The sequence below is a fragment of the Synchiropus splendidus genome, chromosome 7 (assembly GCF_027744825.2).
Source record: "Synchiropus splendidus isolate RoL2022-P1 chromosome 7, RoL_Sspl_1.0, whole genome shotgun sequence".
In the NCBI taxonomy this organism is placed as follows: domain Eukaryota; kingdom Metazoa; phylum Chordata; class Actinopteri; order Syngnathiformes; family Callionymidae; genus Synchiropus; species Synchiropus splendidus.
This window is the reverse complement of record NC_071340.1, coordinates 26278972-26301632: the sequence shown is the minus strand read 5'-3', so window position 1 is coordinate 26301632 and position 22661 is coordinate 26278972. Positions and strand designations below refer to the sequence as shown.

The following is a 22661-nucleotide window of genomic DNA, read 5'->3' as shown; positions in this document are numbered from 1 at the left end:
TGCAACCTTGAGAATTGCGCTTGCTGAAAACTACCTGAAGGCCAAGCACAGAACCAGGCCACAGCGCCACCCTTCCTGTGAGCTGGTGAACTGTCAATACTCGTGATAGATGTATCTGATGTGCTGTATGTTGGACAATGTGTTGTGTTTTAATACCACAAACGAAGGGCCATTTGATGGACAGAAGTAAAAGACATTCAGAGACAACATTTCTTACTGGATCATGTCTTCCTCTTTTTCCACTTTGGCGAAGGTTGCAACCTTATTCTTGAGCAGGTACAGATGTCCCGGTCCACCCTGTCAACGGATAGAACATACAGTGATGATGCTGTGATGAATCGTGTGTAACTTAAATGATCAACCTTCAGTGGACATCGGATATAAAGCCAAATGCAGCTAAAGTTTGACCGAAGGTCCACTTTGGTTTCACAGTTCTGTTGCTGGAAGATGGCTGTTTGTTCCCCAACAGCAGTGGTTAATGTTGTGTGGGAGTGACATGACTTGGAATTTCACTCATAGACAGATTAAAGCGTGACAAAACAGTGGTCAGATTTGTGAATTAAAATAGAAAAGAGACTAGTGAAACAGGATTGCAGGGTATTTCAGAGGCCACTAGATGGTGCTCTTAGTTTAGAACTGAGGTTTCATTGAATTAGTTGTTCAAGTCCAAATATCTTACAGCAGACAACGCCATCTGGTGGTCTATGAAAATTAGGACACCGTTTCATGAAGCCTCATCTACCCTTCAGTACTGCATCATGAAGCCTCATTGTCCCTTCAGTACTGTGTCATGAAACTTCATCTACCCTTCAGTACTGCATCATGAAGCCTCATCGACCCTTCAGTACTGCATCATGAAGCCTCATCGACCCTTCAGTACTGCATCATGAAGCCTCATCTACCCTTCAGTACTGCATCATGAAGCCTCATCGACCCTTCAGTACTGCATCATGAAACCTCATCGACCCTTCAGTACTGTGTCATGAAGCCTCATCTACCCTTCAGTACTGCATCATGAAGCCTAGTTTTTCTTGTTTGTTTTGTTGTGTTTGTTGAAAAATCCAACTTATTTTGAATTTTTGTTTCAGCGTCCATCAATCAAATATCTGTGGTCAACATGTATAATTACAAACAAATCTCAAATGAAACAGTTTTTTTTAACACAAACTCATTTTTTCTTTGCTCAAACCGCTTCATAATTTCCAAAACACAAAAAAATCAAATCCAAATATCTCACAAACGCAGAATATCTCTTGACACACTCACATTTCTCGCTCGAGATTTTTATCGCCATAAATATGCGGCGATGCTGAGAGCCATTAGAGGCTGTAAAACATCCAGCCGTAATTCATGCTTTTCTCGTGGAGGCCAGTGTCCCACCAAGAGCACCTCACCTGGCAGAAAATCAGCATGTTGGAGATTTTGCAGCCTTTTCTGTAGGCAGCCAGCTTCTTCTCCACCTCATCTGGATGGGAGATGACGAAAGAGGGAGCGGTGTAAATCCCAACCCGTCATGACGCAGTAACAGAAATGGATGCTTTCTTTGGAAACGCAACACGTGTGCCGACACACACACACACACACACACCCAACGATGACTCATGAAATCATCCCACTCGCACTCATTTCTCACATCAACCCTGCAAGAGCAATTTTCACCCGTAAAGCTGCGAGTGAAAATAACACTTGTCACTCACCCAGGATGTCGTCGAACGTGGCGTGCTCGTGGTCCTTCAAATAGACAGAAGAAGAAGACGTTTATTGACTAGTTTCATCAGCACATCATAATCCAGCTAGAACTTCAATATGACTTTTAATAGATTTGATTTTCTTTTATTGCATTTTTTTATCCAAAATGAATTGATCACAGCACTTTTCTGAGCCACCGCCCAAACAGGTATTTCTCAGGTTTGTGTGGTGTTTCACGACGTATTCTGATGGAGGGATTGAACACAAACAGAGTGGCCCCAAGCCACGTCAACAAACACGACGTTTCTCCCTCACAAACTGTTGCCCCCGCACGTGACTGAACGTTGGCTGATCTTTAAAGAAAGACGGCTTGCTTCCTCGAAAGGCTCCGTTCTTCCTCCTGCAGGAAAATAACAGCTGGCGAAAAGGAACTGTTTGCTTTTTTTATGGAGACAGTCTGTCACCAGAGACCTCGGCGCCTCACTGCAGAGTGGTAGCTCTGTGGGAGAAACTCCATTTCAATTGCCTGACTCAGAGATTCATCACTTTTGCTGGGCAAATCTTTCGTAACTGAACAGATGTGGAAGTGTGGTTCTGGTGTCTCAGTAACCTCTTGACCATTCGCAGTCTGAGAGAACTCAGGATTTGTGTTTCCATATCCAGGGTTTTGCCCAAGATTTTTTTCCAGTGTAGTGATGTCTCCATTCCTTACACAGAAACAAAAGTTTCCCTTTGTTACTGGAACCAGTCACTGCTACAGCATGAGAGTGGGGGAGGTAGGGAGGAGGGCGTCCCAGCAGGAGGTGAGAATCAACATTTACTTGGCCGTTTGAAAGTGTCCTGACGCGAGTGGTGGCGTGTTCGAAAATATCCAGTTGACACTATTTTCAGTGCGAAAAAGCTATTTTCTCCAGAATCATTTTGCCCACTTCTAAGTCTAAGAACAGTGGCAAACGTAACATTCATGGCAGAAGGGTAGGGTTTGTTGTAACGGAGAAGATGCTAGATCCCTTTAAAAAAAGTGAATGTTTATCCTTGAATCTGTCTTCAGTGCTTTTTGTCCACTTCAGGCCACCGTAGATCAAGCTGCTTGCGCTATCTGCTTCAGCTGGAGTAAGGAAACAAGGAGTAACGTTGCATTCCAATTCCTTGCTTAATCCTCAACCTCAAAAAGACGAGTTCTCGCCAGGAGCAAGGACTGTCCAGATCCTTAGGAAATTAAATTGAGGAACAAGACTGAGGAACGTAGCCTCCACAATCTTGAGGAGCTCCGCGACATGAGAAATGCCTAAAATCCTTTGCATAGCATCAAGGATGGCGTCGAAAAACAAAGAGCCAAGCTACAAATGTAAGTGATTTTCTTTGTTAATGGAGATGTAAAATACAAAAGGCCTACACACAGCTACAGACGGCATCGTCGCTGATCCTGTAGATGCTTCTTGGTCCTCCCCCTTTCATCTTCTTCTTCTTCTTCTTCAGAATGGACAGACAGAACGCTGCTTTGGCGTAATGCTGCCCCCAACCAGCTGGGGACACACTTGCGCTAAGGAGCTTCCCATTTCTAAGGAACAAGATCTTCCTTAACCCTTGGTTTTGAGGACTGAGGTTGAGGGTTAAAGACTGAGGACTGAGGAGGGAAGTCTCTCTTACACGTGACGGTCCGCGGGAGCACACACGTCATAGTGCCGGTTTACTGTCGCTGCTTTTCTTCATCTCTGTCTCTCTCTCGGGTCTCACGTGTGGATGATGCGTACAAGATTGTGGGAACTTTCGACAACACTGAATAAAAGGATCTGTGTGTGGTGGGGACAAAATGACCCCAGGCACAACTGAGGCCTACTGACCGACATAAACCTATTATAGTCACAAAGGCTCACTCACGTAGAGAATAGGAATGATGGAGGGATCGTCCCGGCGGATGATGTTGGGCAAATATTCTGCCTTTGGCACCTTGGAGGAAATGAGCTGAGGAGAATCACAGTAAAGGTCAGAGGCAGTGCTCTGCTGAGTTTATATAGTCTGTGTATTGCTAACCATGATCTTGGGTGGGATGAAGTCGTCTCCCTCACATGCCAGCCTCTCCACCTCCCGCTCCTCCTCCCAGTCTGCGTACTCGCCCAGTCCTTCATCCAGCGTCCCTGAGGAGCTCTGCAGGTCCGCACCTGGTCACGACCAGAAACAAGGAGACGTGAAGCGTTTGTTACCGGTGAGACACACTGGAGGTGCTTCTGCTCTCTGCAAGGCGAGTTTAGAATCGGACAGCATGGAGGCACATACCCAGACACGGACAGTCACGACACGGAACAACAAGCACAAACAAACTGTCTCTGTTCTGTTGCCATATCACACATCAGACGGATTGAGAGAAGACAAGACGCCGAGGACGGTGGACGGTGCAACACCGACCATGTGAGTTTGGGTTTCATCGACACAAATGTTCATGGAATGTACCGGAACACACAGAATACCAGCAGCAACGGCAGACTGAAGTCTGCACTGAACTCTGTTCTGCTGAGCCTAGAGACACACAGCGTCCTGACTGGTCGAGCAACACAGCTCACGACGATGACAGGCCCAGCTGTCAATCACACTGCCAGAAGTGACAGATTTTGTTTACCTTGGTCAATATTTAGTGATAGACTAAGCAGACGGCGCCTTGAGATCAGGGCTGGGCATTTACATTGCTTAAGGGGCCACATTAAAGAGACCAAAGAATATTCATTATATGCTTAAAAATCGTATTATATTAATATGTTATTTTTATATACATTTAATTGAAATATTCTATAAATGATCCATACATATTGAAAGACCTTTATGAGTGTGGAATATCTTGTAAAATAACGTGGTATTTTTCATTGCATTAAAACAAGTGTATGTAGCCGTTTTCACCGCAGTAAACCTGGCTTCTGTGTTTCCAATGGAAATGAGGATGGAACGTGGCCATTGTGTTGTTTGTGCAAACATGAAGTCTTCAACTCACTGTCTCTGGAGTCATGCAGTGAGTCAGGCTTGACAGGGGTGGGGTCACTCCACGAGCGGCTGAAACTCTTGGCTCGGCGGTCGGCGAAGGCTGATGGATGCAGGGGGAAGAGTGTGACTCACACACACACACACACACCAACCCGTTCACCTCACTCGTCGACACATGAAGCTCTGAAGGCGGCACATTACACGGGACCAAAGAGAGTTTTCGCTAATCGATGTCTGTTTCCACAGATGAAACGCAATAAAAGACCAGTCAAATGCTGAGGTGAATTGTTGGCTGTCGCTTCAACTGTTTCACAATTCTTCCTGCCACTTTAAGAAACTGAATTTGAACATTCTTGAGTATTATGACATTGTAATGCAGGTTAGCAGGAGCTAATCCACTCACACCACACACCCACAGGTGGAGAACTCTGGCTTCAGAAATTCACTCTGACTTTGATTTCCACGTCAGAGGAGTTGCTTCTCGAGGCCAGAGCTTGCCACAGTCCTGTAAAATGCCGGTAATGATCATAGTATGTTGCCGATTTCTCACGGCGTATTTCGGCATGCTGATCAACAAACCGGCAAGCGTGCGGCACGCACCATCCCAAACATGCAGCGGCACGACGGAGGACTTACTCTGAGCCTTTCCCCGGCGACTGCCGACCATCCGGAGATGTTTGCGGAAATTTCTATCACAGAGCAGAGGGAAAGAAGGGTATTAAGCGCTGAGCTTTGGGTCCTCACAACTCAAACATGCACGAGATATGGCGAGACATTAGGGTGGGGTGATGCTCGTGCCATGAATCGTGCAGATCCCTTGCTACTTCCTGTCACCCCTAACTCTGCCGCTCTCTTCATCTCTCTCCTCCATAGCTGCCCAGTCGAACAGCTCGCTGCCTGTCTCTGCCTCAGACCATCCACTAAAAACCAATAAACCTTTGCTTGCCGAGACACGACCCCGCGCCCGGGTCATTCATCAGCTGCTCTGTTATGAGCCTCTCGCCCTGCAGCGAACCAGTCCTGGAGAACTGCTCCATAAAAGAGGGTCCTTCACTACAATCCCCCGCTTCCTCATCAAGACTATTGTGTGCTGAAGTGCACCTCAGACGCAGAACTGCAGGGAGCGGGGGGTGCAGATGTGGGAACTGACTCGAGTTTTTTATCATTCATCAAAGCTCGTCTGCTGGTTCACAGGACGTGGGACTCGCCATCATCTGCTGCTCGGACGGGACTGATTCTGCCCAGTGAAGCGACGGTGCACGGGCCCCACCCATTAAAGAGGAGACGAGGAGAAGCGCGACTTCTGGGACCACTATCATGACGATGGCAACAATGGAAAACACTTCAGAACAAAAATATTTCCTTGACACAGTGTGGAAATTAGAATCTTGGAACAATAGATCGAGTGAAGAATGAAGGATGTACAGCAGAATGAATTAAAAACAAGTTTCCTCAGGAGAAGCAGTGTCATGGCTCCGCTTCCAGGCTCCAAATCCTGGTTTTGTTTTTTTCCCCTCTGTTCCTTTGGCACACGGCTGGAGCCGATTAACCTCTAATGACTGGTCTACAAGAACACCTGGGCTCCAGCAACGTGTGCCAGATCGTTGTCTTTGTTTCCTGCCACTTCTCCTAGTCCCTGTGTGTTTCCTCTGATTCCTGTGATTTTGGACTCCTCTCGTTCCCCTGTGGTAACTCCTGGTTCTCGTGTCACTCCCTGTGTTTGGCTTCTTGTTCTGTGTGTTAGCTAGCTCGTTTAACTCCTGGCTCTCATTGTTTCAGTCTCTTATGCCAGCTAGCTCATTTAACTCCCGGTTCGGTGACGGTTCTCGTGTCTCTCCCTGTGTTCGTTTTTTTTTTTTTGTTCTGTTTGCTAGCTCCTGTGGTAACTCCTGGTTCTCATGTCCCTCGTTCTGTGAGCTAGCTTATTTTGGATTTGTCTGTGTTTAACTGTGGTTCCTGAGTTAGTGTTTTTGGTTTCTTGCTGTTTGCTGTGTGTTTCTTGGTTTCTTTTGTAGTTTATTCTCGGTTTCATTTGTGATTTAAGTTCATTTAACTCCCGGTTCGGTGACGCTTTCTGTTTTGACCTTTTACTCATGTTTGTGCACTTCTGTTAGTTTCGTTACTGTTTTTACACTCTGTTTGCTCTGTTTCTTCCCGGTTCGGTGACGCTTTCTGTTCTGTTTGTTTGTTTAATTATTAAATATTATAATTCCCTCCTGCCTCCTGTGCCTATAACCACTCGCACTTGGGTCCTACACCACCTCCTCTATACGTGGCTTTAGCTCCCTCGTCCCTTCGTACCCGTGACAAGCAGAGCTTGATAATGGCACATACATTTTCTTAACATACTGTGGAAGAGAGGCCTGTGATGGGTGGATGAGGCATCATGAAACAGTGTTGTGGGGTTGATTAAAAAAGTGTTCAGAGGCCACTAGATGGCGCTCTTGGTTTAGACACAATGTGAGGCTTTAGACCAAGAGCGCCACCTAAGGATAGTGTTTCACAAAGCCTCTTCCCATCACTAGGTCTCACTGATGTAGTTGTTCAAGTCACAGACAACACCATCTGGTGGCCTCTGAGGGTCAGGCTACTGTTTCATGAAGCCTCATCTACCCTTTAATACTGAGTCATGAAACCTCATCAACCCTTCAACACTGAGTCATGAAACCTCATCTACCCTCCACTACTTCATAGTCATCACTAACTTTCAAAGTCACTGATTCACTTGGCAAGGTTGGCATTTAATTCAACTGATGATCGGCATGTATGAGCACAACATGTATGGGCACAACGCAGTTTGAGAACTCCAAGGGCAAAAGCATACTGAAGTACTGTGTCATAAAAAACACACTGTTATGGACTAGTAACACAGACGCACAGCTCATCCGCAGTCTGTGATCCATGGCAGGAAAAATCCAAATGGTGAGGATGTATCCATGACTGAGTTACAGGGTGTGGTCACCATCTACTGAAGTGGTCAGACAGAGAGCTTGAGGTATTTTGAAGAAACATCATTTCGTAGCTGTTCACTTCAAACCAAATTCAAAAAGATGCCATAGCAAACTCCTGAGGTCACAAACTGAAAGCACAACACTCACGTGACACAGTTGGTTGTTGATGTGTGATTAAAAAATGCGACAACAATATTCCTCAGATCTTATTCTCATAAACCATCCGAGATAAACGTATCACCCTGTTGGCAATGTTTATAGTACACTTCACCCATTCATATGGGCCAGTAGGCACCCGCTGCACTTCCCAGTTGATAGAGTAGGCAACGATCACACCATTCTATGAATGAGAGATACGTTTCGTCTGGCTGCAATGCATTATGGGTTACAAAAAGTTTTTACCTTAGTAATGAGGGAATATCACGTTCATAAATTACATTCAGTACATGTCCGGAATAAGGATGGTTATCGGAAGTGATGTAGTGGGTAGATGAGGTATCATGAAACAGTGCAGGGTTGATGAAACAGTGTCCTGATTTTCAGAGGTTTAGAAACAATGTGAGGTTTCATCATACATTTTACCATAGACAGCACCATCTGGTGGCCTCTGAAAATCAGGACAGCGTTTCATGAAGCCTCATCTACCCATCACTAATGATCAGTATCTGCCTGGATCAGTTTGCGTGGCATGCCATGATGTATTTTCGATTTTACGATGATGCGGCAAAAAAGGTGAATCGCCTCTTTCTTTGTTTGGTTTCAATGTATTTGTCATGTTGCATTTTTATCTATGACATTAAAGGCTTCAATAAAGGCAAAGCCGTTGTGCTCAACTTCAGTGGTGTGGTGCTCACTTTCAAGCGGCTCACAACACTAACAAGTAGAAGATGGAGCGACCGTATCGCAGTTGGACGGGAAAACGTAGTCAGGGACACTGGTTCCTCAAATGTACGACATCTAACCGACCAATACAACCCTCTTGTGGTCAAGGAGCTCATTCATGGGTCGTGGTGTGGCCACAGTTTCAGGACCATCACAGTCTTCAGGACCATAGTGTTTAACGAAAAGTAAACAGATTTTAAAATAATTCAAACATTTGAATACATTTAGTTCAATATTTAAAATGAAATACATTCCATTTCACTTTATAGCAGCGTGAAACATACAATTTTTAAACTTCAATTCACTTTGAAATGGAGAATTTGCGACAACAATTATGGGGAAGTGGGACTCTTAAGGGGTCTATTTAATTTGGGAGCAGGGTACACGGAGTTAGCACCACACAGGACACGACAGGAAAGCCAGGACATGGTACCTCTCCATCATGGTGGCGGCCTCCTGCTCTCTTTTGCGCCTCTTTCTCTCAGCAATGCCCCGGAATGCCCTGCCAGGACGTCAGAGCGTTATTGTGTGCTGTTTGGTGGCGCTAGATCAGGTTGTGTTAGCTAGAGGGAGCGTCTGAGAGGGGTTCTGGATTACTTCTTCATTGTTAGTTGGGGTTAGTCAGGGGTTAGCGCAGGTCAGTGTCAGCACCACAAGGAGGTTTTGTTCACAAACTGCAGACGACGTTGCAGACAGAAGTCACACAGACCCGCAGGAGCAAATGCAAGCGACATGAGGGAGACAAGTTATCGTCAAAAGGCTTCTTTTGTTATGTTATTATTCGAGAAAACAAAGCTTGGTTTGTGTGAAGATGCTCTGCTCCCATGTCCAACACAGGATTATCAAAGGTATACGGTATGAAGTGACATCCCAGCTCAACTCTCCTCCTCACACTCAATTTGAGTCATTTCAATCGGGACTAATGTCTTACTTAATCTGAACTCATCACTGTCATCAATTTACCGTATTTTCTGGACTATAAGCCGCTACTTTTTTCTTGCAGTCTGAACCCTGATACAACAGCACAGCTAATATATGGCTTTTTAATAGGGATGTTCCGGTCGCTCAGCCACCGATTATGAAAGGCTCGGAGCATCCCTCATTTTTACAGTCTAAAGAGCATCATGCCGGTAAAAAATACATGGCATCAGACCAATGACATCACGGCCGTTTTATTTGCCTTTAAAGTGCTCAAATTCGCTTTATTTTTTTCATTTTTTTTGTCCGCAGCTCTGCCAACACAGACCTGCTGGAGGGTGGAAACAGCACATTTTGAACACTTTAAACGTAAATAAGATGTGAGGAGTTCATCATTCAAGTTCAGAACATTGCCCAGATTGTTTCATGAGTCAGACTCCATGCTGGAGCCCGTTTTCAAAACTAGAACTAGAGGATCACTAGAAGTGGCGCAGACAGCACCAGTGCACCCGCAGCCTATGGACTGGTGCAGCTTATGTACGAAAAAGATTCATTTTCCTTATTAAATGTCGTGAATGAGGCTACTATTCTGGTGCGCTCTGTAGTCCGGAAAATGTGGTAAGCGTCAGCCATTCATGAAAACACAATTCCCTTCCTCCAACCATGACGACATCCACTGCTACTGGACTATACTTGATAAAATATCAGTCGCAAACAATCGACAAGGTGGACAGCAGTACTGACAGTGGTTTTATTTTTAATAAAAAATAGTAGGGGGTGAAAAACACCACTCCACTTTGTTAACAATTACGTTACGTTACGTTACGTTACGTTACGTTACGTTACGTTACCTTTTCTCATCTTATCTTATCTTATCTTCCACACAAAAAAACTTTTCAAGTTTAAAATGAAAATTATTTCTGTATACATTTCTAACTCCATTTTCCAAAGCCCAGGCGAGGCTTTAGTAAAAAGAAATGTTTGACTTTTCAACTGCGGTGACAGGCGCCACATATAATGAGAATCATCAGTGGCAGTTCCAGTGACTGACAGAGCGACGGCTGCCAATCTCGAGGGTAAGCAAAGTCTATACGGCCTTAATTATACATTGATAATTAAGAAAGTGAGCTGACAGAAGGCAGGGTTGCGCCAGAGAAACGCTAAAGCCCTCCCTCACTCACGTGGATTCCTCCACATTCCATTCCTTCATGTTGACACGATCCATCCCACCATCTGTCCACACACTGAAGAACTGCTGCAGCTTGGATGCCAACACAGCGTCACTGACACGCCTCTGGAATAATGCATCCATGTGCACTAGGAAATGATCACTTCTCCGTTGAATTACAACGACTTATAAGGGTGAAACTAGCTTGAAGTGAATCACAGCCAGAATTAGAACCAAGCCTTTGTGAGGTCACTGGAGGTGGAGCCTGTCTGAGCTCCATCAGAAAGCAGGTGAAAAAGCTCTTGAGCTTCAGGATCAGAGGGGAAATGCCGGTGACAGCTGGACGTTCTCATGGAGCCAGTGAGCATGGAAGCCTGTTCTTCTCACCAAAAGATGCAGAGCCTCATCAGAACCAGGTGAAGCCAGTTTAAAGACTGGGTTTGGCTGAAAGTCTGCCTTAAACCAACCTAAACAAGCCACGATAGCAAGCTATCACAACAGCAGAGAAGCTCTCAGAAACATGGGTGAGGAGGCGTCCACACTGGACCCAGTCAGTCCCCCTGTTGACCCAAACACATGACAGGTTTGGTCCTGCTGAGCCTTCTGAAGAGACTTGGACCTTAGCCTTCAGTGTTGATCCGTTCAGACACTTCATCCTCTCACAGTAGTCCGAGTCGTGGCTTCCACAACCATGTGGTTGGAACCAAAACAAGTCCTTGGTTCACATCAACCTGCTCTTCTTCCTGAACTGTTGACAAATCTCTCATCTCTATCTCTCTCTCTTTCACCGCCGGTGTTTGGTCTCTCCAGGTTTGCAAACAGGTAGCTGATACAACATGAAGGACCCAAGGCAACCATTCCTCCAGTCACTGTGACCAGAGATGTGAGCTTCACACTGTCTGGAAAACCTAACCAAAACATTCAAGCACTAGAGCTCAGGCATCGTGTGTGCGCTCAGAAGGATCTTCCCTTCACTCACAGCCATGTAGCGAGGCGGACTCTACATTGGAAGCTCGACAGTGATGCAGTATCAGAGATAAGCCGAAGCAGGCGCACACCAGTCTGAGAGATGTCGCGGAACGTGAGACGACAGAGATCTTAATGACTGTGTAAGAGATAGCTGAGCATGCAATCATGAAGAGGCGAGTGAGAAGGATGTCGGCTGAGCCGGACCCACTAGCAGAGTCGGCCACATTTGTCTTTCTGTTACACACAAACAACTTGCTCTGCAGCACCACAGCCTCTGATGAAGGACGCCTCAAACATCAACTCTCCGTTCCTGGTTAATACTGTACATCTATTGATGGCGCCAAAACACTCCTTGTGTGTCAGTTAGAGTCTGCTAATACCGTGTTCACACTCAAGCCTGGAGTGGATGAGGAAGTCGATAATAACCGTTTATTATCAGATTATTATCACCACTACTTGGCATGTCGCAGTAAAGAGTAGTTGTGTTTCTACTACAGGCCTTCCACATGAAGCTCGAGGTCAGCAGTAAGTCATTTATGCAGCAATCTTTTCAGCAAGACTTGTAGACTGAATTCTGGCTTCCTGAGAGCAAGCAGCTATGGTTTTAATAAATACACCAGTAATTGAGACTGGAGAGGTGAAGCTGCCATCATTACTATTACAATAACACGGTAATTACATCTTCCTCAGCTGCTCCTGGTCACACTCACACGTAGTGTTTAAAAGCATGCACAATGTCCAACTTTTCTCATTTCCTTGGTCACAAAAACACAACTTTGTAGTTCCACAATGGAGTGCCAGGTCGTAGCTCCACACTGAAGGAACATCATGAGTTGGAAATGAGCTCTACTCTACACCCAAGTGTAACATTTGCAAACCAAGGCGTTGGACAGAAACACATGCAGCTGCATCTTGCATTTTGTCTTTGCGAGGCTGAATATAGTCGTCACTTTTAAACATTGACTTTCTCAGTAGCGATTTCTACCGAGTTAACAGATCAAAACAATAAAATAAAGTGAAAAAGAAAAAGTTTGCCATCAATTGTTTATGAAGACTTGGTCTCCGATGTTAAATCTTTAATCCTGTATCAAGCCAGTCCAGCGTATTCTGGGGTCTGGAGACAATAGAGACTGAGAAGCACACGGCAGCACAGTGATGTAAGGAAGAAGCCAGAGAAGGAAGAAGCGATGAGGAGGAGCAGTGGGGGCTGTAGAAGCAGATACTTACGAGATGCTAAGGTGGTGGTGCAGAAAAAAAGGTCAGAGAGAAAAGAGATCAAAGCAGACCAGTCAGTGTCAGACCAACAACCTCCATGTTACAGGATCATAGATTTTACTTCCCTAAAACAGCAGCAATGTTGTGGATCATCTTTGGTGCCAAGAGTGTAGCCCATTTTCTATTCACCTTTTGTTTATAATAGTTTATTAATCTCAAATTTCATTCAGCCCTTTTAAAATAAAGCGTCCATTTCATGCAGGTCGTAAGAAAAATACACAGCCATGTGGCCCGTGGGTGTGAAGGATGTACTCACGCCTGCATGGTGGTCGTTGCTGTCTGAAAGCTGAACATATTCTCTTTGGGAAACCAGCTATTAGGATTGTCTTCTGCGAACACACAAGAGAAAATGACAGTGTGTTATCAGCGAGCTGAACAATCACCCAGGCGCTTCACCATTCGCAGAGGAGCTTTGTCCCGCATGGATTTTTACAGGCGTCTCACCTTTGTCCTCTGTGGACGTCCTGTCTTCACTGTACATGCGCTCCAGCTTCTTGCGAGGCTTCCCACCGTCCCGCGATGAGGTATCCAGGTCCAGGGATCGCTGGCTTTGGCATGGCGCCCGGATGCAGGCCACGCAGTCCGTGGTGTACTCTTCCCGAGATCCACTCTTCTTCATCCCCCAGTCTCGGATGTTGTTGGTGCTCCCTGAGCTCTGCAGTGGCTGGGATGATGAGCGAGCGCCTGCCTGGTGCTGGAGGGAGTGCTGATGGTTGCTGCGGCGATGGCTACTACGGTGATGGCTACCACGTGCTGGTTGGGTGGATGGGTTGCTGCTAATGTCCTGACAGAGAGCCTGCTCCTTCGAGCCCTTCAGCACCACCAGCTCCAGACTCTCCTCGCTGCTGCGGCCTCCGACAGTCATCCCGCCTTCCCTGGTGATGGTATACACCCGGGACGGCTTCACGGACACACACCCCTCTGGGCCCCTGGAACGTGGCGGGTTGTCAGCGGAGAGGCTTCTCTCCACTGAGAATCGGCGCTTAGAGGGACCTGAGGCTGGTTTTCCCAGGAGGACGGAGGTCTGGGGCTGGGGCGTCACCTGAATGCTGGGGGTGGACTGGCTTGTCTGGCTGGCCGGAGTCACTGGCAAACAGCGGCTCTGCGTCGGCAGATTGTTGTTGTGCAAACGGCTGATGTCTGGGGACTCGGACTCCTGAGCAGGGAAGGTGTCAGACAGCAGAGGATCTGAAGAGAGAGGGAACTGCTGAGTCGACAAAGGTGTCGGGAAAACAAAGGCTTTGATCCCAAATTGCTACACATCGTATCTATGTGGCAAATTATTGCTGGAGGCGGAAATGCTGCTGTCTTTATGACAGTGCAGTGAAAAACAGCCACACAGTGAAGGATGAAAGATTGGTGAAGCTGACTCACCTGAGAGGAAAATAGCCGGGAAGATAAAATAATGTGATGTTTAAGCTGCTCTCACAAAGGAGGACCCAAGATGAAATTCAGCTTTGCTCAAATTAATAATGGCTCTGATCCGTATCGGGCTTTTCAAGACGCCAAACCTGTGTAGCTAAAACCTGGGTCATTCATCGGGATAGGTGCGTACGTTGCCTCGCTCAAGGACACCCCCGACGCCCACCCAACCACCTGACTCACCCCAACCGTTGCTGACTGACTGCATGATGGAATTCAAACACAGATAGTCTGAAATGTTCTCAGTTATTAGTGAGGTTGGGTGGTCAGAGTTCACCTGTCAACAAGCCTGGTCCTGTTGCAGATGAATACTGCTGACTAACCTTGACTGCCTCAACCTCAAGCTCCTAATGTTTGCAGAGGATACTGACAGGGTTCAGTTACTGAAGACAGAACAAGCCACGCCCACCTGAGTCACATCATGTGACAGACACAGAGACAACAATGAAAATGAATGAAAGTATTTCTACCGATGCAAAGCAGATGTTTATCATACTTTCTCCACCAGGGGAGACAAGGGAGGCTCTTATGGACCCCGAACCTCTGACAGGAACACCTCAAACCTGGCTCTGATTACAGGTGTGTAATGGATTCTTCCCAAATAGGGACGACATAGCACAATGACCAGCTGCTCCACTGACATCTTCCCTTATTTCCAGTGTTCAGTCCCTCAGTACGGCCAAACACTGCACCACCACTCGAGGAAGCTGGGGTCAGAATCCACCTCTCTCTGCGGACTCTCAGGGGCCACAGCCTACTGAGTTTGTGTCCTCGAATTCTTGAGCAAAACAGACTCCGAAGTGTGAAAGCCCCTTACTAGCTGGAGACTAGCGACTGCGACTCAGAGGCTGCTGCTTCCACCCCAGCTTCAGATATGCCAGTATAATAGTGTCCCTGAGCAAGACTCCTGATGGCCTGATATCAGAGTGCGACTGTTGGACTTTGTCTAAATGAACAGCCATTTAAATTTTGTGTAATTCCTCCCTTCATTTACGGTGGAGAAGAACTCATGAGACAATAGCTACGGGCTCAGTTTAACTGAGCAATAAACAGCTGCGATTCCAGTACAAGAGCATTTGTTACGAATGAATCGTTCAACACAGTTAAAGAGAAGAGTGACTCTCATAACTGTTACTTACCAGCTCTGTCGCGGTTCTCAGGGTGAGTGTGGGACACGTATTCCCCAAAAGCTCTTGCTGCTCTGTTGAGAGAAAAGAACAGGAGTTCAAGACGCTACTTGAGCACCTCATGCTTCATTAGTGGAAGACATCGCAGGAGTCGCGCCGAGTTATTTCCGTTAATGTTCCCTGAATCTATACCTTGTGAGAGCTCACACCAGGGTGCCAGTGGGTAGTTCAGGAGTGACTGGCAGCCTGCTCTCCCAGCACAGCCTGATGCTTCACCGTGACATTTCAGACCATGAAGTCAGCAGGTAGATCTGCCGTTGTTTGTTCAGGGCCATGAACACCTCAAAGTCAGACTGCATTCAAATGTGTCTGCGCTCCAGTTTGAGAACCACCACGATGGAACTTCTCTGTGCTGCCCTCATCTCCTCACGAGAGGATCAGTGAAGCATCATTCTCTTTTTGGGAGCAGTCATAACACAGGTTAACATCATCAACTGGTCCAGCTGGAAACAAAAATGAAACCTGATGGCTTCAAAGCATTAAAAAAAAAAAAAAAAACATTGTCTTTTCTGACACATGATTTTTTGCCAAAGCCTGTCATCCTCCTCCACCGTAGCTTGATCCCTAGTCACAGCCTTCTTGTCCTCTTCTACCCCTCCATGAACCTCGGTGGTGGTCTTTCTCTTTTTCTTTTGCCTGGTTACTTCTGTTTCTAACTTTCTTCATCCATCTTCTTCTGTCTCTTGTGTCCAAACCTCCCTAACTTTACCTCCACACTCCCTCTCATCTACTCAATTCTAATCCTGCCCGTCTGAGCCTCTCCCACACCTGGAGTTTTCCGGTTCTGTTTTACAGTGTGAAATGTGTAGCTGGGAAAACATCCGAATGATGAGGACCAACATGTTCGACAAGCAAAATGAATGGTTTTTCAGAGGATGTTTATAGATGATAGACACTAGTGATGGGTAGATGAGGTATCATGAAACAGTTAAGGCCACTAGATGGTGCTCTTGGTTTAGAAATGATGTGCGGTTCCAAGCTCAAACAGTTTACAGCAGGTACCACCGTCTCGTAGCCGATGAAAATCAGGACAGTGTTTCATGAAGCCTCATCTACCCTTCAATACTGTGTGATGAAACCTCATCCATCCACCACTTGAAAGACATCCATAATGTAGCAGAGTGAATGTAACAACTCCTGCAACACTGAATAAACCACCATCTCCAGCTGGAGAGAACATAGGCAAACAAACAAAAGCAATGTAAATATATGACCTCCAGAAAGAAAAGCTCTCACCCAGGACTCAAAACAGATTAGTCAGAACATCACCACAAGCCTCTGACTTCATCCCAAAGTCCCTCTGGAAACGTGTTATATAATAAAGGTCAGTCTCGATCGTGCATTGCTGTGAGTGAGGAGTCAAGGTCCCCTACCTCTGCTCCTATGACTCAGCCCTCCAGCGCACCAGGCAGAGACAACATTTCTGAATCCTCCTGCCACACACAGATCGCATGCAGGAAGAGAATCCTTCCAACCACATGCCGGCTGCATCTCAGGGGCTGATATGAAATGGATTTGCTGTGTTGCTGCCGTGGCCTATATGCCTTCCTGCTATGACACTTTCAGTAATTAATAATGAGGCAGCACGTGCAGCGGCGGCGCTGCTCCCCGTGTTAACTCCCCCCAACCCTCCCCGCCCGGACGATGACGGGAGAAAAGCAGAGCGTGAGGAAGAAAATGCAATCATCTCTGATGTATCTGCTTGACTCTCTTAGCTCCTTCCAATATCAATTCCATCCACCACGCGGAGCTGGGATGCGGTGCAATTGCGAAATAACAAGTTGCAGCATCCCGACCAGACTGAACTGGAATGGAGAATCTCATTGTGAGGCAGGAGATTCTTTTCTTATTTGGACTTTGTATGAGCCGGGAAACGTGGCAGTGTCTCATTAAAACAGTTCCACTCAACATTCATTTCTAGCGGCGTTGTATCGGCGTACTACATCAACTAATGTGGATGGTAGAACTTTTAGGTTATTGATGACTTGCTAAACTGACAAAATAGTTGATGTACGTCCCATAGAAAAGTGCTTTGCTTCCTGCTTAAATAGCTAGAAGACCATTTTTAAAAAGAAGAAACTAGATCAGAGGTGACACAACTTTACATAAGTTAAGAAGTAATGATAGGCCTATGAACTCTCACGAAACAGTGTCCTCAGTTTCAGAGCCAACTATATGGCACTCACAGCTACGAAATCTTTGTATTGAAGCATCCATTTCACGGAAACCTGAGGACATTTTTAAACACAGAGCGCCACATAGTGAGCCCTGAAAATCAAGACACTGTTTCATGAAGCCTCACCAGGCCATCACAGTTATTATAGTCCACATGTTGGTCCTGAGAGTGCCGCAGTACCTCTCAGTGTTTTCATGCAAACAACAAAAAAGACTGTCGAGCTTTGTACATAATTGTTCTGTTCCTAACCTGACTGGCAGGGATATAATTAATGTCAGTCAGTTGTCATGTCGGTCACTGTGATGCTGTGATACTCCCCGATACGTAGCTCTAGTGAGACAGGAAGAAGACATAACAATGGTGGAAACTCTCTGTCCTCCAGTGGCCATATATTTCACCGACCAGCGCCTCCTACAACGCTGCCTCCGTTTCCTCTTCTGTGCAAGAGCTACAGGATCAACACCGACTCCACAGTCGCCATGTTGGTTTGGAGTTTGACTCTGGCTGCTCCTCCGGTGGCCATATACAGTAACAGCAATACCAACATAAGGAACGCATGGAAGCATGAAAATCAGGGACGGTAACATGGCTTGAAAAGGATGGGTACAATTTCAAACTCACGGGAGCATGAATGCACCTTTAGCCGTTCCGAACTTTAGAAAGAAAGCAGGGCGTCCAGTAATCCTTCTGTGGATTGGATGTCAACACTAAGCTACACCGCAACAAATCCAGGGGCAGTTTACCTTGGGACCAGTGGTTTACTTTGTGGTTGACTTGTTTCGGTAAGAACGTATTCACCTGGCTCAACTATCGGGTTTTGTCCAACAGTTTCTGGTTCAGTCCCATGGGAAATTAAACCTCCAGTGGAGGTAGACGTAGCCTGAAACTGCCACCAGCAAGTGTGTATGAATGCTCCCGGTAATCACCTGCCACCGACTGCCAGAAGAAACGGGAGACCTTGAATAGCGCTCAGATTTCAAGCCTTGAATGTTGGGTCCTGCCCTGCTGGATCTCAGCACCAAGTTCTTAAAGTGCTGATGTTGATTTTAAGCAAGTAAAAAAACACTGTGTTATCACACATCAGCGTGGCAGAAGATCCTGAAAACACAGAGCCACGAATACGTGTCCGGCGATGTCTCGTAGCAGCTGCTGTGCCAGCAGCTTTGCTATCGCAGTGTTTTTTTTTCCCCCCGTAAATTCTCCTACAGCATGTTTTCAGCCATGTGACACGAGGTGCGGGAGGCGAGAGAGGAAGAAACACTGTGACAAGAGAGAGATGTGTTTATAAGACCAAAATAGAATATAAGGAGGGAGTGGGAAGTGATGGGATGAAGATGGGAGGAATAATAAAGAATATTAAACACACGTGCGGAGGCTCGGAAAGACGGATGATCCACTGACTAAACTGTTTTTTTATGAGCTGGTCATACAGTACGTCCGTATATCTGGTTGAAAAGAGGCACAGAGGCATGTATGGAGGCTTATATGAATGGTGCATGGCCAGGATGCCTGGGGACACTTTATTCCCTAATGGCAGAGAGATGAAAGGCCGAGAGCCACAGGGACAAAAGTATAAGCCTCAGAACTGAGGGAGTGAAAGGTTCTTTTCTCCTCTCAGTGGTTTTGTGTGCAAACACGCCCACAACTTCCTGAGTAAATATTTATTATTTGGTGTGTGTAACGGCACGGATGTCAGTGCGGTGCAGAAACTCATGCTACAATCCATTTCATTCCAGTCACGATTTTCTGAAAACTCTAAAAGCACTTGCACATCACAAAGTGTCTTTATGTTTTGATTCACCACCAAGTTTTATTTTGCTTATTTTTAGCTCAACTAGCTTTAGAAGACTACTTTTTCTTGTAATGATGTTGTTTATTTTCGAGGGATGGGTATATGAGGCATCATGAAACAGTGTCCTGATTTTCAGAGACCACCAGATGGCGCTGTCTGCTGTAAAACGTTTGGGCTTGAACAACAAATTCAACGAGATCACTAAACCAATACTCTCTTTATAAAAAATGAAATCGAAACATGGCAACAAGCGGAAAACACAACCAGTATCATGGAGGTGAATCAGATCATGGTGGTTTTCGGGGTGTTTCTAATGGAAGAAATGCCAAAAGAAAGATTATAATAAGTAAATAACAGGAACTTATTTTGTACATCCCATCCTGACGTTTGTACAGACGTAACCAGGTGAAGACAGCGACAGAATGGACCGAGATAAACTTGTCATGATGACAAACTAGTGTGACTAATGTCATCAATTCACTGAACGTCAGAACTCCTCCCTCTGCTTCCCTGTTTCCCTCTCGGATCGCATCTTCTTTGGCTGTGTTCCCTTCCAGTCCAAATATTGTTCCAGTCCAAACATTTCACAGTAGACAGCGCCACCTGGTGGCCTCCTAAAACCAGGACACTGTGTCATGAAACAGCATCAACCCTTCAATGCTGTCAGTCATCTGGACTCCTCCTACATATCGACATGTCCACCCTTTCATTCAGACGCAGGCCTCATATTAGGAACCAGGCTGTGCCTGACTGAAATGCTGAGTGATGCTCAGTGAATATACTGAAGGGAAAGTGGACAAACTGCAATACAATACGTCAGTTAAAAACCCCTCGTGGCCGCCCTCAGTGATAATGATGAGGCACTTTGGATGGAGTGTCATAACTCCTCGAGAGGTCCTGCTACGTCTTCATTTCCAGCCCGGGCCCAGGTGTTCTGAACGTATCGTCTCCGCAGCGGCGAGGACAGAGACGCTGCCTCTGGCTCACCGTCTGCTCGGAACGCCTTGAAATCACATTCCCACCAAAGTGAAAACTATTAAAGCTTGAAAACTGTTGTGCTCTGCACTTTCTTTCAGGACAGACTCAATCAATGCTGAAATATTAAAGGAGACTGCTCTTGCGCATGTGCTGCTAATCCCTCAAATGGACGAGCTGATTGAAGCCGGCGGCCTCATTTTGGAGTCTGGCTTCACACAGATTCGGTTGGAGTAGCAGGGAAGCAGTGAGTCGAGGGATTCACGTCGGCTTCAGTGGATGAACGGAAAACGACTGGACTGAGGAGAGGGACACACCAATATGGTATCATCTGGGGTCCATTATATAGAGCAAATGCACTGGATAATCTTTGGATATTGAAGCAAGTCAGGGGCCACTTTTCCATGTGTGACCCCCTGAACACTGCAGAAGAACGACTCCACCAGTTTAGTCAAAGCTGATGTTGTCTGACGTGACTCATGCACGAGACTCGTGTCCCACAACAGGAGGAGCAGGATTGAAAGGACGCGGCGCTGCATCTCCTGACCATCCAATCCTGGTTTAATATTTTAGCGGCTGCACTTGTTTCCAAGCATTACTCAGCAGGTCAATCCAAGGCACGTGCACATCGTGCCCGCGTTTCCAAATGAGTGGAGAAACACTCTTTAGTAAATTCTGGGTTCAAACCGAGGGCAGGAGGAATTAAAGAGAAGCACTGAATTTACAAAGCACTGAATAACAAATATGTCCCACTGAATTGGGGTGAAACATCTTTGCCCTGTGACGGCAGAACGCGCAGCTCGGCGGCGAGATCGACGAGGAAAGATGTGGTTCGTTCGGTCCCTGACAAGTCGTGAGCTTTCCATGATGCAGTGGGAAGGACACACCAACCCATTTGCTTTGGCTCGCTTCCACACGAGACGCTGGCTGTGCTCAGATGATTAATGGAGGAGTCTGGTGCGAGGTGTGAAAAAGCACGATAAGCAGAGTGCACTCGGTCAAATGGACTTGGACGCCACATGCTGAGTTCAGGCGAATGCGATGGGTGACGCTACTAGAATGTGTCTGTTTGTGTTGTGGCTTCCCAGCTCTATAGCGCACCATGGTGATGAGGTTAGACAGTCGCCATAGGCCATGATGTTTGCTGATGATATTGTGATTTGTAGTGACAATAAAGAAGAGTTGGACGTGACGCTCAAGAGAAGAGGTTTGTTTGTGAACGAGAGGAAGGAAGACCAGTGAAGACGGGGGAGTAGAGGAAGTGAAAGCAGTTTGAGATCAGTCATCCAGTTTAATGGAAGTGAGGTGAAGAGGAGAGTGCAGCCATGCTGGAACGGGTGGAGACGACTGTCAGGTGTGATCAGCTAGTACCAACGGGTATTGGAGGCTTCATGGCACAGCATTGAGGTTTCATGAAACAGTGTCCTGATGTTCAGAGGCCACCAGATGGTGCTGTCTGCTGTAAAGTGTTTGGACTTGATCCACTATTTCAATGAAGCCTTACATCATTTCTAAACCAAGAGCGCTATCTAATGGCCTCTGAAAATTAGGTCACTGTTTCATCTACTCTGCAATACTGTTTCATGACGCCTCAGCTACCCATCACTAGCATTTGGGGTTCTACAGGACAGTAGTGACACAGAGAGAAGAGTCAGAGATGCAGGTGCTCAGCATTTTGGTGAGAGTCACTAAGAAGGACACGATTAGAAACAAGCGTATCAGAGGGAGAGGTTTTGGAATTTATGGATGTAATAAAGGAAGACGTGATGGGACGGATGTGACAAGTGAGGATGATGGAGAAGGTAGTGGAGACCAATGTGCAGCTGCAGCTCCCGATAGGACAAGCGTTTGGAAAGCAGTGGGAGGAAACCAGAGAAACACACACACACACCCAAAATAAAAATACATAAAAAAAATAAAAGCAACCCATTCTAGTGCCACACATGTATCTATATCCTGTAACTATAACTGTGATGTGGACCAAACGATGATATTCCACAGTAAAATAAAAAAATGCTTATACCATGTACTGCATCGACTTTCTCATTGCTTTCATCCATCATAAATCCGTTTGGACTTTGTACAACCCTAATATAGTTGCCCAAAGTTTGTCATACCTGCCCGACACCTGAGCGTTTACTGCCAAACATTTTAACTGTGCGACTGTTGACAGTCCATCTATTTTCATGCACTTTTCCTCTGAACTTCTTGTTGTTCTTTTACCATTTTAACTCACTTAAATAACAATAACACGCACTTAATAACAAGAACAAAACACTGCTCT

The 22661-nt window shown here is 46.1% G+C and overlaps 1 protein-coding gene across 1 annotated transcript in view; it reads right to left on the bottom strand.

Moving 5' to 3' along the window:
• The window catches only part of nsmfb (NMDA receptor synaptonuclear signaling and neuronal migration factor b), a 32636-nt gene that overhangs the window by 9554 nt on the left and 421 nt on the right, over window positions 1-22661 (bottom strand). Inside the window, exons 2-11 of the mRNA XM_053871394.1 lie at window positions 15387-15448; window positions 13270-14013; window positions 13082-13154; window positions 5299-5351; window positions 4673-4762; window positions 3724-3851; window positions 3571-3654; window positions 1698-1731; window positions 1395-1465; window positions 218-297 (exon numbers count right to left, since the gene is read on the bottom strand). Of these exons, the coding sequence (XP_053727369.1) occupies window positions 218-297; window positions 1395-1465; window positions 1698-1731; window positions 3571-3654; window positions 3724-3851; window positions 4673-4762; window positions 5299-5351; window positions 13082-13154; window positions 13270-14013; window positions 15387-15448 (1419 nt within the window). The remainder of the gene's footprint in view (window positions 1-217; window positions 298-1394; window positions 1466-1697; window positions 1732-3570; window positions 3655-3723; window positions 3852-4672; window positions 4763-5298; window positions 5352-13081; window positions 13155-13269; window positions 14014-15386; window positions 15449-22661) is intronic.